General features: G+C 39.3%; 1 protein-coding gene across 3 annotated transcripts in view; it reads left to right on the forward strand.

Annotated features, from left to right (window-relative positions):
• EPB41L5 (erythrocyte membrane protein band 4.1 like 5) overlaps positions 1-18832 on the forward strand; it is a 118805-nt gene that overhangs the window by 48471 nt on the left and 51502 nt on the right. For all 3 annotated transcript variants that reach the window (XM_036743519.1, XM_036743521.1, XM_036743520.1), the window contains 7 exons: positions 348-426; positions 5616-5660; positions 6048-6100; positions 11254-11374; positions 11480-11567; positions 13333-13421; positions 15746-15815. In XM_036743519.1, the coding sequence (XP_036599414.1) occupies positions 348-426; positions 5616-5660; positions 6048-6100; positions 11254-11374; positions 11480-11567; positions 13333-13421; positions 15746-15815 (545 nt within the window). The remainder of the gene's footprint in view (positions 1-347; positions 427-5615; positions 5661-6047; positions 6101-11253; positions 11375-11479; positions 11568-13332; positions 13422-15745; positions 15816-18832) is intronic.

Raw genomic sequence — 18832 nt, forward strand, 5'->3', positions numbered from 1 at the left:
TATGTTGCTAAGACTTAAAGCTCTTGTATGATTTATAGAGCTCTGAAATATGAGGATTATCATAGAGCTATGTGTTCTTTGCAAAACAAACCAATTTTTAATGCAAGAGGATTGTGGAATAGTGACCAAATCCTATTTTGTGTCATTGTTCTTAACCATATTAGCACTTAAGTTTGGTTGATAGATTTCAGATATGACAAGGATATCTGTTATTGTACAGCACTCACTGGTTCTTCCAAACCTAGAGATGAAGCTAATTAAGTTTCTTATTAACTAATTAAGAGATGAAACTAATTAATTAGTAGACTGACAAGTTGTTTGTTTTGTTTTTCCCCCACCTTCCCTAGTTGGTTCACCATATTGTCTGCACCTCCGTGTTAAGTTTTATTCCTCAGAGCCAAACAATCTTCGTGAAGAGCTGACAAGGTAATAAGTGCACAAGGTTGATTTGTATTCATGATTTCTGTTGCCCATGTCCAAGACTTTCCAGTGGCCCTGATTTCAGAATTTTAGCTTTCTTTTGTTCTCTTCTTGTCTCCCAGAATTATTTCTAATTTAAAGGAACATCTGGGGAAGGTGTTTTTATGTCTTGGCTAGGGAGGTGAATGGAGAACTAGAACAAAACTGTCATTCAAGGTCATGTATTTTTACTGTCTTTCACCATCCATCAATATGTTTAGACCTTACTCCCATCCCCAGTAGATGGGGGGGTGGAAAGTTCTGTCTGTTTTAATAAACTCAGAATGTTGGGTTTGCATATTTGAATGCATTTTAAGCAATCTACACAAGTTAAACACAAGATTGACCTGGCTAACCTGTGTTTGTAATAAGATCATACAGGGAACAGTGTGAGATAGTCAAGAAAACTGGCTGTCTAGTTTGAGATTTTAATTTTGTCTCAGTTCTAGTAGACTACCTTGTAGTCCTTGTACAATTGTATAAGGCTAGAAATGGATCTGAATTTTTTCTGAGTAGATTTCCTAAGAAAGGACTGTAGCCTCATAGAAGAAAGCTTTTCAGTGGAATAGCAGTAATGTATTATTTCTGAGGTCAGACCCTTGACTTGCAGGGGCCATTGTATCCAGAGTGATTCTTTGCTCCAGTGAGTTAGTATATTATTTGGCTTTTTCTATTCTGTTATGGAGGCATTGAAAATACTTGCTCAGCTCCATTGGAGAGATGCACCGTAGCCAATAGACTGCTGTGTCTGGAGGCTGTGAGCTAAGTGGTATACTTTGAAATAGCATGGGGATAATTTGGAACTATGCCCAAAGAGCTGTCAAACTAACTATACCCTTTGACTGAGCAATACCAGTATCAGGTCTGTGGCCCAAAGAAAAATGAAAAAGACCTCCCATGTACAAAAGTATAGCAACTTTTTGTGCTAGGTATACAATGAAAGATTTAAAAAAATCTCAAAGAGCTCACACGCTAATAGGGGACAGAGGTGTAAATAACTGGGCATATATAGGATACATACAGGGTAGTTGAATGGTAATCCTAAAGGTGGCAAAGAATTAGAAATTTAGGGAATGGCCAATCAAGTTGTGGTGTATGATTATGATGGAATACTATTGTGCTATAAGAAATGTTGTTGTTCATTTGCTTAGTTGGGTCTGACTCTTTGATCCCCATTTGGGGTTTTCTTGGCAAAGGTACTGGAGTAGTTTGCCATTTCCTTCTCCAGCTCATTTTATAGATGAGGAAACTGAGGCAAACAGGGTTAAGTGACTTGCCTAGGGTCATATAGCTAGTAAGTTCCCACTAAGCTATTTAAAATCCTAAAAAATGATATTGTGAAAGTTTTGCACTCTATGCCAGCAAATTTGGAAAACACAACAGGGCCACTGTGTTGGAAAACACTCCAATCCTAAAGAAGGGCAATGCAAATCACCGAGCAGTGGCTCTCATGTCACACACCAAGGTTATGCTTAAGATTCTGTAACCTAGGTTTCAGAAATATGTAAATCCATAATTTTTGGGAGAGCAAGGTGGTTTTCAAAAAGGCAGAGGAACCAAAGACCCAATTGCCAACATTCACTGGATTATGGAGAAAGCAGGAGAGTTCCAAGAAAATATCTACTTCTGCTTCATTGACTGTCTAGGTCATAATATGTGACAAGTCCTTAAAGAGATGGAAGTACCAGATATAAAGGCAATCAGTGAATGGGAAGATCTTTCCCACCCATTTGAGTGGGCTTCGGGGGCAGGGCTCTCAGGGTACTGGGGGAGTGGCTAGGACTGGAGCCAATGGTAGGCACCTGAGTTCTGGTCCATGTGATGACATGAAGCCTGTGGTGGGAGGAGCTTGCTGAACAGTTGGAGCAGAGCTAAGAGGCATTTGGTGAGAGCAGTTAAGAGCTGAAGGAGAGAGGAAGTAGTCAGCTAGCTGGAACACAGCTTGGAGATTGCTGCAGTGACGGCGGCAGGTGCTACAAACAAAAAAACAGGACTGACCCTCTTGGAGACTGGAGAGTGCTGAGCAGGGACTTGAGGCCAGTGGGTGGTCTTCTTGCTGGAGGGCCCTGGCATTGGGCAGGGAAGCACCAGTATGGCTTGGCTTGCTGCCATAGTGTTTTTCTGTGTGGCCTCCTGGTTGCTATTGTGAGATGGGCATACTGGTTTTGGAAGGTTCTTGCCAGGATGTTGAATTGTGGACACTAGTCTGTGGGTCTGCTACTTTTGAGTTTCAATAAATGCTTTAACTCCTCTGCCTTCTACTTAGAGAATTTCTTATATCCTGCGATTCTGGATCATTCAAGCATATTCATGGTTATCTTTGAAGTCATGAATTCTGCCTTAATGATACCAGATCATCTTACTTGTCTCATGAGGAACTTGTGTTTGGGCCAAGAAGCAACATTTAGAACTGAATGTGGGACAACTGTTTGATTTAAGATTGGAAAAGAAATGTGACAAGGCTGTATATTGTCATGCTATTTATTTAATTTATATGCCAACTACATGATGTGAAATGCCAGGTCGAATGAATCAAAAGCCAGAATAAAGGTTTCCAGGAGATATATCAGCAATCTCAGATAGCAGTTGATACCACTCTGGCAGAAAGTGAAGAATTAAGAAACCTTTTGATGAGAATGAAAACTCAAACTGGCTTGAAGCTTAACATCAAAAAAATCAGATTTTGTCAACTGGTGTCCCATTGCTTCCTGGCAAATAGAGGGAGAAGAAATGGAAGTTGTGTCAGATTTTCTGTTCTTGGGCCCAAATATCACTGATGGACTGCGGCCATAAAATGGAACATTGTTCCTTGGAAGGAAAGCTATGGCAAATTTGGAAAGCAAACTAAAAAGCAGAAATATTGTCTTGCCAACAAAGGTCTGTATAGTCAAAGTAGCGGGGTTTTTGATAGTAATGTATAGCTGTGAAAGTTGGACTATAAGGAATTGATGCTTTCTAATTGTGGTGCTGGAGAAGACCTGACAGCAAAGAGTTTAAATCAGTTAATACTTAAATTAATTCATTCTATTCACTGGAAGGTCAAATAGTGAAGCTTAAATACTTTGGCCACATAATGAGAAGACAGGACTCATTGGAAAAGACCTCAGTGTTGTAAAAGATTGAAGGCAAAAGGAAAAGAGGATGGCAGAGGATAAGATGGATAGATAATAGCGTGGAAACAAGGAACATGAACTTGGACAGATTTCGAGAGGTAGTGGCAGATGGAAGGGCCTGGTATGCTTTGTTCCATGGGATCAAGAGTTGGATAAGACTGAACAACAACATAAGAAATGATGAGGAAGATGGTTTCAGAAAAGCCTGGGAAGATCTATATGAAGTAATGCTGAGTGAAGTGAGAAGAACCAGGAGATCATTGTGCACAGTAATAGCAGTGTTGCTGTGATGATCAACTGTGGAACTCTTAGCTGCTGTGATGAATACAATGGTCCATGCCAGTTCCTGAAGGATTCATGATGAACTGGTCAACTCTGCGTGCAAACTGAAGTGTAATTTTCCATTTTTTTTCCTTGCTTTTTTGTGTGTGATATGGCTTATATGGTACTATGTTTTGCATGATTTAATATGTATAATTGATATATTTCTCACCTTCTCAGTGAGTTATAGGAGGAGCTGGAAAGAGGGAGACAATCTGGAACTTGAAATTTAAAAAAAAATTTGGGAGCAATGTTTATTATCCCTGCTTTAGAGTTGAGGAAACTGAGGCAGACAAAGTGACTTGATGAGGATCATTCTAGGATGTCTGAACCTAGATTTTTCTGAATCCAGTGTTCTGTCCACTGTGCTTCCTAGCTACCTCTACTACCAGCTAGATTACCATTCATCTACCCTATATGGGTCTTGTGTATGACTAGTTATTTACACCTGTCTGTCCCCCATTGCAGTGTGAGCTCTTTGAGACCAAGACTGTTTTTACCTTTCATTGGCATCCCTAGCACTTAGCTAAGTGCCTGCACATAGTAGCCCTTAATAAATCCTTTTTGTTTGATTGATTTGAAAAAGAAAAGAAAAAGCATGGAGAAGTACTACTGTGAATAGGCTGCAGCAAAACAATAGTGAAGTGATATCAATGACAGTCTTTTATGACAGCTAGAGTTCATGAATTTGGAAAATTCATTTTCTTCAGACTATATTGATTTACCTTCTCTGACTTTTGATTTCTTTCTACAATATTATGGCTATATGGTGGCGTTCCCTGTTTTATAGTTTGCCACTAAGTTGGGAGAATACCTCTCAGGACTGGCATTGAATAAATTTGAACCCTAGAATTTAGCTACTCCTTTATTATGCAATGAAAGAAATACTATCAAGTCATAACTATTCAGTTTTTATTCATGGCATTTTGATTAGAGGGAGGTGATCAGGCCTTCCAGTAAGAAACTTTAATAGATCACAGACATGTTTTGATTTCTTGGTATGATCCAGTGGGAAGGGTATACATGTACAGCTGATAACCTCTGAATTTCATTCACAAAGCCCTTATGTCTTTACATCTTCCATTCATAAAATGAGATAAAAATAAATGATGATTATGTAGCAAGTTGCAAGTATAGATGTTTGATTATGGAATCAGTTTCCCAAATTAGAGGATTAAAATATACTACTAATATCTTTTATTAAAATAATGTATCTACCTGTCTTCCTGGAAGAGGAAAAAACTGGAAATAAATGTATGTATTTCCTTGTAAGTAAAAGGTATTCATTTTACTATCATTCTTAGCAGAGTGTGTACTCGATTTGGGGATCTGATCATTACATCCCTTTTGATCAAGTTTTCCAAGTAACTCGGAGGCAGTATGGCATAGGGGTATAAGGACTAGATTTGGAGTCCAAGGAACAGGGTTCAAATTCCATCTTTGTGGGACCTTGAGCAAGTCATTGAGCTTCTTTAGACCTCAGTTTCCTCCTTAGCATAATGACTGACTTTGCCTCTAGATGTTTTCTAAGGTCTCTTCTAAGTTTCTGATCCTACTCCAGTGTATCTGAGCACTGGTCTAGACTTAGGAAAAAGTCCAGACTTCTCTTTTTAAAATGTGTGTTCTCTGATTAGAATGTTTCTCTTCTACTAGGGGATAGAATTGTTCCTTACTACAACAAATGCTTCGCTAATACAAATTGTTGGCCTTTTCTTTTTCTAGGTATTTATTTGTTCTTCAGTTAAAGCAAGATATTCTCAGTGGAAAGTAAGTACTAGTTACTTGGGTTATATGGCAGCTCTTTTATGTTTTTGGAAAATAATATTTACATAGAATAGGTGTTCTTAACTTTTTTGTGTCGTGGACCTCTTTGGCAGTCTTTTAAGGCCTGTGGACCCCATCATGTTTTTAATCGCATAAAATAAAAGTTTGTAGGATTATAAAGGAAACCAGTTAAGTTATTAAAATTGGAGGGAGAAAAAAATACAAGTTCAAGGCCCAGGTCAAGAACCTCTGATATAGAAATATTTTTTTCATGATAAGATATCAATTGCATGTTCCATTTTGCTTCTTCATCTTCCCTAAAAGAATAAACTATTGAAGGCTTACGTTTAAAGAAGCTTGTTTTTAAACAAATCGTTATTTTGATTTCAGATTGGAATGTCCTTTTGACACAGCGGTCCAGTTGGCAGCTTATACATTGCAAGGTGGGCTACTCTTCTTCATAAAGGCCGTCTTATGTTTGCCTTTTTAGTTGTTGTTTATGTCAAGGAATTTAAAGAGATAACAGCAAAGAATCTGCAAAAAATTGTGTTCTGAAAGCCATATTTCATTTCCAGTTCAGACTGGATAGTTACTTCTCCTTTGCTTTCAGCAAGTTTACCTGCCTTTATTCCTGTGTTTTTGTCAAAAGTGGGGGACCAGGGGACGAAGGAGCAAGATAAGTGGGAGAACATACTTGTTTTGTTACTATGGGATAGATTTATATCAATAAATACAGTAGTCACCTCATAACCATTGTTTCACTTTCCATGGTTTCAGTTACCTGAGGTCAGCAGTGAATTCTAGGGGAATGAGGGAGGCAGGAAGTGGGCTGCCGGCCCATGGAGGGAGAAATGGCACACAGTTCAAGGACCTGTAGAGGCAGGAGTCAGACCTGTGGAACCTGAGTTGGAAGGGTTGGAAGCCATGTGGCTGGATAGGCAGAGTGGGGCAGTCTCCTCCTGGCATCAAGTTCTTAAGCCCCAAATCTGGTTGGGGAGAGGGCATGGAGTGCCAAGCCAAGGGCATGGGTGGTGGTGGGGGAGAGCGAGCAAGCGTGGTACAATAAAATTAACATAAGTGTTAAAAGTTAAAGCTAGAACTATTTAGGTTTTGGTACTATCCATGGTTTCAGACATCCACTGGGAGTCTTGGAACATATCCCTTACAGATAAGGGGTTACTACTGTATAGTTTATTTCCAGGAACGAAGTTTTAATAGCTTAAAACTAAGACTTTTGGGACAAGCTGTGTCTGTAATCCATACTTATAGTTTGTCTTCTCAATACAAGTGCTGTGTAACAGGGGTGTATTTTGTAGACTTACAGTAATTCCAAACCAGATTTCCACCATTTCTGGTATTTAATACATATATCACTGAAGTGAACTTAGCATAATTTCTCTGTCTTTAAATTCTGAGAAAGTAAGTATGTGAGTTTGTAAAAGTAACTTGCTAAATTAATCTTGTGGACTTGAACTTATAGGTTAAGAAGATTTGATTGTTTTCTCTTTTAAAGCCCCAAATCCCTATGAGGGAGAACAAGGTCCTTTTTTGTCCTCCTTAGAATTGGATCTGTTTTTCTCTACCAGAAGACCTTCTGTAATGCTCTAGATCACAGGGCCAGAGATTTAGAGCCAAATGGGAACTGAGAGTTGATCTAGTCTATCCTTTTCACTTTGGAGATAACTCAAGTGTTAAGTGGCAGAGCCCTCTCACTCAATCTCCCATTCTTTCTATAATGCCATGCTAATTTAAAAAAATGGGATGAGAACAAGTAATATCTTGACATTTTTTCTGCAGTTTATGTTTAAGGTTCTTTTTTTAATTCTAAATTTACTTAATGCCTGGGAAAGAAGGACGAGTATGTATTGACTGTGTGATAGCTAGCTGGCTTTTTAGTGCCAGGGATTAGCTTTTTAGGATTTGTTTCATAGTCTCAATCATAAGGCTGTTTTTCTCTGTGTTCTGTCGAATTGTTAAAAGATCTAGATTTTATATACAGGTCAGAGAGCATGAATGTGGGAGTCTTCAGTATTCCTTTTATATCTGACACTGAATGAATCCTTACCTGTGTTACTTTTTCCCTATTCCCCAAAAAGGAAAAGAAAAATTCATTTACATGCCAGTTAAGTGTCATTCTCTGAAGCTTAATAATTTGAGTTCTGTTGTATCAAAATGGGCAGGGATTAAGTTGATGTGTGTGGCTGTAGTCTCACTCTAACTTTTCAGAGTATTTGCAATTATTATCAAAAGCAGTCCATCTCAGAAAGTTTCTCTTCTTTTAATTTATGTTTTTCTGTGCTTCAGTTTTTTTCAGTAAGGGGAAATATTTGCATCTTGAGGCAGTGATTTATAGAACTGTTGAAAGACTTTTAAAAGAGACTGAAGGCAGGTCTGTCTGAAGAAGTATTTTTTGCATTAATTATCATTCTTTAGGCATTATATTTTCTCTTAACCTCATGTAAATGTTGTATTCCTATATAGATTACAGGCTCATTGATGGCAGGGGTTGTATCTTATACTTTTTGCATATGTTTGTAATCTTATTGTTGAGAATTTACTAGAAAATATCATAGTTGCAGACCAGAAACCTCTCTTCTATACCTTAGTGTATACCTTTCTGATCTTAAATTTCTTTGGCTCGCAGATGATAGACCCAGTCAACCACTACATGTATACTCGAAGCCTTTTTAGCTTGATATGACCTTCCAGGGTTATCTCTTTGCCATGATGAGGTATCAGAGTAGGACTTGAGCATCACGCTAGATATAATAGACTCTTAGTATATAGTCTCTAGTTCATCAGGTTTACTGAAGAAATTAAGGACAGATGCTTTGACTAGCTGTTCTTTAGAAAGGAGATCCAGAAATTAAACATAAGATAAAGAAAGCTGGATGGGGTCAGAAACACCAGTCATGAACATGATAAGAGTGGCAATCTCCATCTGTTTCACATCACAGAGGAGGCACTGAAGTTTTTGGACTCTAGCCTCTAACAGATTTCAGTTTCTGTTTTGCTCTGTGGCTCTAGAATATCAGGGCAGTTCTCCTTTTCTCTTGATTTCTCAAAAAGTCACTAGCTTCCACTTGCTCCCATCTAATTTTTAAGGTAGTATTTTCTTCAGTGGTCTTCTGGACTCTCCTTTTCCATTTGGCTGATTCTGCCTTTCAAGGCATTCTTCTCCTCATTGGCTTTTCGGAGCTCTTTTGCCATTTGGGTTAGTCTGTTCTTTAAGGTGTTATTTTCTTCAGTATATTTTTGTGTCTCCTTTAGCAGGTCATTGACTTGTTTTTCATGGTTTTCTCGCATCGTTCTCATTTCTCTTCCTAATTTTTCCTCTACTTATCTTCCTTGCTTTTCCAAATCCTTTTTGAGCTCTTCTATGGCCTGAGACCAGTTTATGTTTTTCTTGGAGCCTTTTGATGTAGGCTCTTTGACTTTGTTGACTTCTTCTGGCTGTATGTTTTGATCTTCTTTGCTACCAAAAAAAGATTCTAAGGTCTGGGTCTGATTCTGAGTCTTGAGTCCATTTTCGCTGCCTGTTCATGTTTCCTGCCAACTACTTGACCCTTGAGCTTTTTGTCAGGGTATGACTGCTTGAAGAGTAGAGAGAGCTTTGTCCCAAGCTTTAGGGGCTGTGCTGCTGTTTTCAGAGCTACTTCTACTCCACTGTCACCGCAAGCTCTGCCGCAGTTGCGCTCCTCCCCCGAGAACCGCCAACCAGGATTGCTACCCAGATCCAAGCAGGGCAAAGCAAGCCCTGTACTCCTGTTGTGGTTTGCTGCTTGATTCCTCCCACTGTGTGAGCCAGGGGCTTGGGAAGCAGCTGCAGGAGCTTCCTGCTGCTGCCACAGCAGCACCACCTCCACCACCCTTAGGGCGGGCCCGGACCGCTTTCTAACCCCATCTAACAGTTTTCCCACTAACCTGCTCACTGTTCTTTGGCATTTGTGGGTTGAGAAGTCTGGTAACTGCCACAGCTCACTGTTTCATGGCCCCAAGGCGTGTTCTGGCTGGCTGATTCCGGTTCTGGCCTGTCCTGGCGCAGCCCACTCTGTGCTGCTCTCCACTCTCTGCACCATGTGATAGACCCTTCCCAGTGACTATCCAGGCCGTCTTGGGCTGGAGACCTGCTTCCCTCTGCTATTTCATGGATTCCGCAGCTCTAGAATTTGTTCAGAGCCATCTTTTACAGGTGTTTGGAGGAACTTGGGGGAGAGCTTAAGCAAGTCCCTGCTTTCCAGCCACCATCTTGGCTCCACCCCGCTCTTCTCAGAAGCATTGCTGATAATGGGAGCCCCAACTCCTACAGCATTCCCTAATTACCCTTCTTGCAGGGACCAGTGAGACTATAGTAGGAGCTACAACTCCTACAGAGTCCCCTAAACCTCAGTGGGGGCTGGTTAAAGCAAACAGATTCCCCCCAAGCCTTGATGGGGGCTGATCAAGGCACACACAAAATTAATACTGTCATATTCCCCTATGGCTTCCCCACTTACTGACCCACTTGCTTTATAGGGCAACAGACAAAGAATGCCTCACGGGTTAACTTTCAGTGCAAGCATAGTAAGAATCACACACCACCCCTATATCTCACTGCATAACCGTGGTGCAGATGTTTACAGGTTATGAGCCTGGGAAATATTTATCTAACACCTCGAAACTAGAGATTGCCGTGGCCATGGATCCTGAGAAACTAAACACTACAAAGGATGACAAAATCCTCTTTACTTACACCACTAGGCCAGATGGGGCCCATGCACCCCTCTGGCTCCCAGGTGTTGTTTTTCTGGGCCAGGATGTTAGGGAGATTGGTGCTTACCCTGAGCTATGTGTGGGGTGGATCATCAGGGTCACTTTTTCCCCTTGGGAGCTTAGCAGTGCCTGTCTAAGGACAGATAGGAGAGAGCTTTCTGGAGAGGGCTGCGTATCAGTACTTCAGTGCACCCTAACTCCTGAGCATAACCTTGCCCTAAGAGGCCAGCATGCTGCTAATTATCTCAGCTCCCAATGTGGAAACCAGCTCTTGTGAGCACACTGGGGCTCTGGGGAGTGCGATGTATCCTGAGAGGAACAGCCCCAGACCTCTTCCCTTCCCCATCATTCCAAGAAGCCACTTACATATAATTTTATGAATGGGGGAACTGACGTCCAGTGAAGCATACTGGCTTAATTGGGATAATCAGAACTAAGTTACCTGACTCCAGGTCTAGAGATTTTTTCTGTTAACACATGCTACTCCTTTGCACATAGTTGAGGTTGATGCCTGTCAATTGACCCCTAAGAATTTTGTATCATTTATTGTACTTGCTGTGTTTTATCAAAAAGAATGCTTTTCTAAGGGCTCGTTTACCCCCTGGGAGGCCCAGAGGTATTCAAGTTAGACTTCTTTGTAATATATGTTGACTTATTAGTAAGTTTTATGATTTATCTGATCTAGTAGGATTAGGATGGATATATAATTGCATGAGAATAAACTGGATGTCTTCAACTTCAGTAGTATTTTATGTTGGTAAAGCTGACTTTCAAGACACGTTTAGCCTGAAGTAATCTCACTTGTACTGAACAAAATATAACTGTGCAACTTTTGTGTTTGTAGCTGAACTTGGTGACTATGATCTTGCTGAACATGGCCCTGAGCTTGTGTCTGAATTCAGGTTTGTGCCCATTCAGACAGAAGAAATGGAGCTAGCTATTTTTGAGAAATGGAAAGAATACAGGTACCAGCACCAGCACACATTGACCATTATTCTTCTTGTACCTAAATGGTTGTTTAATGTTTAATTTGAGGCTTTTTGGTGATTACTTTTTTCCTTTAATTTCAGGGGTCAAACACCAGCACAGGCTGAGACCAACTATCTGAACAAAGCCAAATGGCTAGAAATGTATGGAGTGGATATGCATGTAGTAAAGGCAAGTGGGACCTTGAGATACTTTCTCCTCTTTTCGTGCATGTTTATTGACATGCGATGTTTAGTTTTGGAGTGTTTTGAAATACTTAAAATAATGTAATATATGACTCACATGAAATATTATGTATGGGCCAGTTGATGCTCTTTTTTGTTATCAAAAAACCATCCTAGATTAGGAGAGTACCTTTCTCAGTTTGGCTGCAATGTGTGAATATTTTTGGCCCTACCACTTTTCCAAGACAGTTTTACAAAGTTTCATAGGGGTTGTAATCTGCATGAAGGAGGTAATACCCTCCATATCCACAAAAGCATAGATTTTTAAATAATTACAGGTAATAGATTTTCCATTTAGGTAAGTTATATGCGTGTTGTCTTTGGCGGAGCATTGATTTTATATTTTTAAAAGGATAATTCCTCTGTTAAACGCCAAAATGGATCTGATATTTTAAAAGTCAGTCTCCTTACAAAAAGGTAAAATAATATCTGAAATCCAAATGCCTTTTTGCAAATTGTAGATAAGTGAGATTAGACCACTGAAACCTGCAGGTGCTCTTCTAATTAGTTTTTCCATTCGTGAAAAGTATCTTGAATGGATTAGGGAAAAAGCACTTACTAGGTCTTTGTTTTGGGCTCACTTTTCATTTTTCAGTTCAGAAATTAAAGTGTTCTCAAACAAGATGCAATACTTTTACTTTTGAAGGGACTTGGCAAACTAGTGAACACATGAAATATTATTTTCCTCTCATTTACCAGTGACAATTTCCTTTTAAATTTTTCCTGATTTACTCAGGGAAATAGAATATCGGAGGGGTCTGTGAAAAGTATGTTTGGAATTTGTTTCTAAAGCACTTTTTTTTTTACATATTTATTTTCTTATTTTTCCTTTACAACACTCAGTTCCACAAGTTTTGGGGTTCCAAATTTTCTCTCCCTCCCTCTCCCTTCTTCCCCCCAAGACAGCATGTAATCCAATGTAGGTTCTACATATACCTTCACATTGAAATTATTTACATAATAGTCCAGTTGTAAAGAAGAATTATAACCAATGGAATGAGTCATGAGAAAGGAGAAATGAAACCAAAAAAGAGAGTAAAAAGTTTGCTTTCATCTGCATTCAGATTCCATAATTCTTTTTCTGGATGTGCATAATAGCTTTTTCTATCATGAGTCTTTTGGAGCTGTCTTTGAAGCTTGCATCGATGAGAGGAGTCAAGTCTACAAAGTTAGTCCTTACAGATACCGTGTGTCTGTAATCGTGTATAATGATCTCCTGGTTCTGTTCCCCTCACTCAGCATCAGTTCATATGTCATTACAGGTTATAATGAAGTCTGTCTGCTCTTCATTTCTTACAGCACAATAGTATTCCATTACATTCATATACCACAATTTGTTTAGCCATTCTCCAATTGATGGGCATCCCCTTGATTTCCAATTCTTTGCCACCACAAGAAAAGCTGCTATAGATATTTTTGTACATATGGGTCCGTTTCCCACTTGTATGATCTCTTTGGGATATAGCCCTAGGAGTGATATTGCTGGGTCAAAGGGCATGCACATTTTTATAGCCCTTTGGGCATAGTTCCATAGTATAAAGCACTTTCATTAGAGGTGCAACTTATGACTGGTGGTTGAAATAATAGATAAAATTTTTGCTTTCCTCTGAAAGTTATTTTAGAGAATATAGCTCTTTGAATATATATTTTATTAAGCTACATACAATTAATATTGTGTGAAAATATATTTATCTTTATCTATTTAAAATTAGGCTCGGGATGGAAATGACTATAGTCTAGGACTCACTCCAACAGGAGTCCTTGTGTTTGAAGGAGAGACCAAAATCGGTTTATTCTTTTGGTAAGCCTACTTAAAACAGATTTAAAGATATTTTACCCTGCTTATTTTTCACTTGAAGGCAATATGAACATTCCCCAGTGCTAAAAATATATATATATATATATATATATATATATATATATAAAGATGAAGCAAATCTTTTAGAATAAAATTTTAAACTGTCTACCAAGAGAGGCAAAACCATACCAAGTAAAGGCAAAATTCATGTGGCCAATTAATATGTTTCTATTAATAGATATGAAAGGTCATTACAGAGACGTAGAAAGATGTATAAAAAGTGTGTCAAGACATGTCAAGAATCTGTGATTTTATCCCTTTATTGATACAGATCTCAAGCCATTTATAGTCTTACAGATTTTCCTAAGGCTTAGAGTAGTTCAGTGATTTGCCATGGTAACACAGCTAATAGGTATTAAGAGGTATTATTTAAGCACAAGATTTTTAACTCTGTTTAGCCATTTGTCTACTAGGCTACACTGTCTCCCTCCTAACTTTGACTCTCATCCTTTTCCTTTCCTTCCCTTCCTCAATGTGTGAGTAAAATATCTCTTAGCTAATATTGAGTAGAAGTAGTTCAGCAAACTTGGGTACTCTTGGAGTACCCAAAATGACCAGTAGCCTATTTTTGCATGGTTTAGAAGTTAACAATGATTTTTACATTTTTAAATACAATAAAATTTTTTAAAAAGGTAAAAACTCTGTTTAGCTCATTGGCCATTAACAGCAGCAGACCAACAAGCTACAGTTTGCTGACCCCTGGTGGTGTAAAATAAATTTCATTTATTCATTTAGTTTTCTTTCTCAAATTAGAGATATTTATATTCCCATGGACAAAAAAAAGACTCAGTAGGTTGAATGAAACTTTTGTTGCATTATAAATATAAATATAAAGAGATAGTAGGGATGTCAAAAGGCATCTATTCCAACCCTCTCATTTTATAGATGAAAGAATTGATCTGGAGAGATTCAATAGCTTTTGCCCAGGGTTGCAGAGTTGGGATTTGAACTTGGATCTTGCAACTCCAAGTCTGGTACTCTTTTCACTGTGTGCCAGCTTTGAGACAGAATAGGGTGAGATGGTAAACTCTTAGAATATTTGGAGTCACAGTATATGAGAAGATTTTACTTGTACAATTTATAGTCTCTACTTTGCATCTGTGTTATTTTTTTCTATATAGCATTTTTAGTACTCATTTGCTTTCCTAGGAACAAAATAATTTTCTCCATGCATTGAGTATTCACTTTTGGTTCCCAGAATTTTATTCTTCTTTCTTCTTTTGCTTAAATGTTTATGTTATAGTGGATAAAGAGATGGCTTTGCCATCTCTTTTAATCCACCAGGAAGATCTGGTGGATTAAATCCCACCTCTATTTGTGACCCATACTGGCTATGGGACCCTGGGCAAAGTTGCTTAATTTTTCAGCATCAAGCTCAGTCCTCAAAAAGCTCTTAGTAGCCTGAATCAGATTAAAGCACTATTGGGAAATATTTAACAAAGTAAACATACCGTACAAACAAAATAAATAAAAACACAGTACAGCACAGGTAATGTTAATTTGTGTTTTTCAATATGTGGCCAATGATCTATTTCTAACTTGAGTTTAATTAACACCACTGCAACTCTCTGACTCCTTATTACTATTCATAATGTGTATGTTTCTTAATTTAGTGTTTACTTATAATAATGGCTGCAAGATTGTAAGTAGTGTGCTAAGCAAATACAAAAGTAAAGACAGCCCTTGCCTTCAAGGAGCTTACGTTCTAATAGGGAGAGGTAGCACATAAAGCAGAGTAAGGGAAGGTTATTTTGACTTGAAAAATTTCTGTACTCACTCCATTTTAGGCTTGCTCTAACTACTTTTTGCTTTACTGTGAAGCCATTTCCCCGCCATCTACCATGCATCTCTCAACCCCTGCTTTCTCCTGGAGAGGCTAGTCTACTTCGCTAGAGTTACAGTTGCCATCCAAGTAACTTTACAAAGTGGCCTTGGGGAGTGGTGAGGAGTGTACTGGAGAGAGACATGTGCCTTCAGCCACACGCATGTGCTCACAATTACCATGAAATCTTTTAATACAAGATGTTCTGCAGCTCAGACTTCTGGTTTTTACAGCTTTGAATAAAAGTCATTTCCTTCCTTTTTTCCTTTCTTTTAATTCACAATTAAGTATATGGCAATTTTATTTAGAACAAGAGTTCTGAAGTTAATTTTGCAGTTCAGTTTTCCCATTTTATAGATTAGGAAATGAAGTTACCTGTACTTCTGTCTTCCAAATGCCTTTAAGTCCTTTATAAGTATTTTTAACCTGCCTCTTATTCTCATAGGCCCAAGATTACCAGATTGGACTTCAAGAAGAACAAATTGACTTTGGTAGTTGTGGAAGATGATGAACAGGTGGGAGTTTTATAAACTACCATGGCTGAAAAATAACTTAAAAATAATCTAGGCTAGTGGTTCCCAATTATTTTGTATATTCAAGTGCACAGACCTTTTTTTTTTTTAATGAATGAACATATGAAAAATATATGTTAAGCTTAGCTGTGCAAAGTCCGTAGTAACAGAACAAAGTTTCAAGGATGCTCATTGGATAGTGTTTGCATTCAAACTGCATATTTTATTGTTCTTAAATGCAGTAATTTTTGGTAAACATTTGGATATTGAGGACATTTTGTGGTAAGAAGAACTCTCTTCTCTCTCTAATGGCTCTCAACACATTGGTTTGGAACTACTGATCTAATCTTATTCTTCCTTCTAGGCAAAGCATCCCAAAATATAACTCCTCTATTAAAAAAATAAAATCTATGAAAAAATGAAGTTTCCACTATTCCACATAAATGTCCTTTTGAGTTCTTTAAGGACCTATATTTCATGGAATCATAGATTTTGTACTCTGATGAATTTTAGAATCATCTAGTCCAAGGATGGGGAACCAAGGAGATCCAGTCAAAAGGTTGCACTTAAGGGCCTAGAGGGCCACATGTAGCCTCAAGGCCATAGGTTCCCCACCCCTGATCTAGTCCAAGCCCCTCATTTTATTTTCAAGAAAACAGAAACCAGAAGAGCCTGGATCCACAGCTAAGCAGTTTAAACATAGCCAGAATTTAAACTTGAGTCTTCCAACTCTGGATCCAGTATTCTCTCAGTTACCCACCGAATCCTTTCTTTAGGACACAGCAGTAACTTATTGCTACTAAATGCTGACTGGAATCTATTTCATTCTGCCTTAGCACCTTTTTCATTATATTCGTACAGATATTCTCCCTGGCAAACCAGAAGTATGTAATGTTTATGTGAAAAGCATCAGACCCTTTTTAGAGGGTTTTTTTAAACAATTTATTGTTGCAATGAAAGTTATGTGTCAGTTATTTGTAGATGTTAGTGAGTGATAGCTCACTCTCAGTGACTATTCCAAAACTTTTCTCTCCTCAACCCTCTTTCCCTCTCAGTAGAGGATGATACCTCTTATTTCACTGAGGAAATGCTCTTGCTGCAGCTCCCAATTACACCCAGGCGCCCACTCTTCACTGAATCCTCACACCTCACTAGGTCACTCTTCCTCTGCCTGGCATTTGAAGTTCTCCCCAGTCTGGTGCCACCCCCTACCCCACCCCACCCCCAATTCCCTTTTAGCCAGAGCCACCAGGCTGCTCCCTGACCTCAACATTTCACCACTCATCTCCATGCTTCTGCCAGACTGTTTTCTAAAGGCTTTTGGAGTCCTCTGCCTCTTCACTTTTATCTCTTAGAATCAACTATTAGCTTCCTTAAGATTTGGTTTATGTGGGGGGGGCAGAGCCAAGATGGTGGCTGGAAAGCAGGGACTAGCGTGAGCTCCTTGCTGAGCCCCTCCAAAAACCTATAAAAAAATGGCTCTGAACCAATTCTAGAACTGCAGAACCCACAAAATAGCAGAAGGAAGCAGGGCTCCAGCCCAGGACAGCCTGGATGGTCTCTGGGTGAGGTCTATCCCACACAGAGCTGGGAGCGGAGCAAAGCAGAGCAGAGCCGAGCCTACTGTAGACAGGGCAGACCAACCAGACCAGGAGCTGGGTGGAGCGTACCTAGCGCCCTGAATCAGTGAGCTGCAGCAGTTACCAGACTTCTCAACCCACAAACACCAAAGACAACAGAGAAGGTTAGTGCGAAAAGCTGCTGGGGACAGAGTTTAAAAAGGAGTTCGCTGTTCAGCCACTGCACTGGGGGCAGTGGAGGTGGGGCAGCTACAGAACTACAGCTGCAGTTGCTTCCGGCTGGAGGCCCACCTGGTGGCAGATCAGAGCAGGAGTGAAGAGCCTGCTGAAGATCTAAGTCCAGTCCGGGTTGGGGGTTCCCGGGGAAGGAGGAGTGCTGGTGTGGCAGAGCTGGCACATCTCCCCAGGCTTGGAACATAGTTCTCTTAACTCTACAAGCAGTCATACCTTGCTGAAAAACTCAAGGGTCAAGTTAGTTGGCTGGGAATATGGCCAGGCAGTGAAAACGCACCCAGATTCAGTCTCAGACTCTGGAATCTTTCTTTGGTGACAAAGAAGACCAAAACATACAGCCAGAAGAAGTCAACAAAGAGCCTACAACAAAAGCCTCCAAGAAAAACATGAACTGGTGTCAGGCCATGGAAGAGCTCAGAAAGGATATGGAAAAGCAAGTTAGAGAAGTAGAGGAAAAATAGGGAAGAGAAATGAGAAGGGTGCGAGAAAACCATGAAAAACAAGTCAATGACTTGCTAAAGGAGACCCCAAAAATGCTGAAAAATACACTGAAGAAAACAACACCTTAAAAAATAGACTAACTCAAATGGCAAAAGAGCTCCAAAAAGCTGATGAGGAGAAGAATGTCTTGAAAGGCAGAATTAGCCAAATGGAAAAGGAGGTCCAAAAGACCACTGAAGAAACTACTACCTTAAAAATTAGATTGGAGCAAGTGGAAGCTAGTGACTTGATGAGAAATCAAGATATTATAAAACAGAACCAAAGAAATGAAAAAGTGGAAGACAATGTGAAATATCTCATTGGAAAAACCACTGACCTGGAAAATAGATCCGGGAGAGATAATTTAAAAATTATTGGACTACCTGAAAGCCATGATCAAAAAAAGAACCTAGATATCATCTTTCAAGAAATTATCAAGGAGAACTTCCCTGATATTCTCGAGCCAGAGGGTAAAATAGAAATTGAAAGAATCCACGATTGCCTCCTGAAAAAAAGATTCCAAAAAGAAAACTCCTAGGAATATTGTCACCAAATTCCAGAGCTCCCAGGTCAAGGAGAAAATACTGCAAGCAGCCAGAAAGAAACAATTTGAGTATTGTGGAAACCCAATCAGAATAACCCAAGATCTGGCAGCTTCTACATTAAGAGATCGAAGGGCTTGGAATACGATATTCCGGAGGTCAATGGAGCTAGAATTAAAAGCAA

Source organism: Trichosurus vulpecula, chromosome 2, assembly GCF_011100635.1.
Source record: "Trichosurus vulpecula isolate mTriVul1 chromosome 2, mTriVul1.pri, whole genome shotgun sequence".
NCBI lineage: Eukaryota > Metazoa > Chordata > Mammalia > Diprotodontia > Phalangeridae > Trichosurus > Trichosurus vulpecula.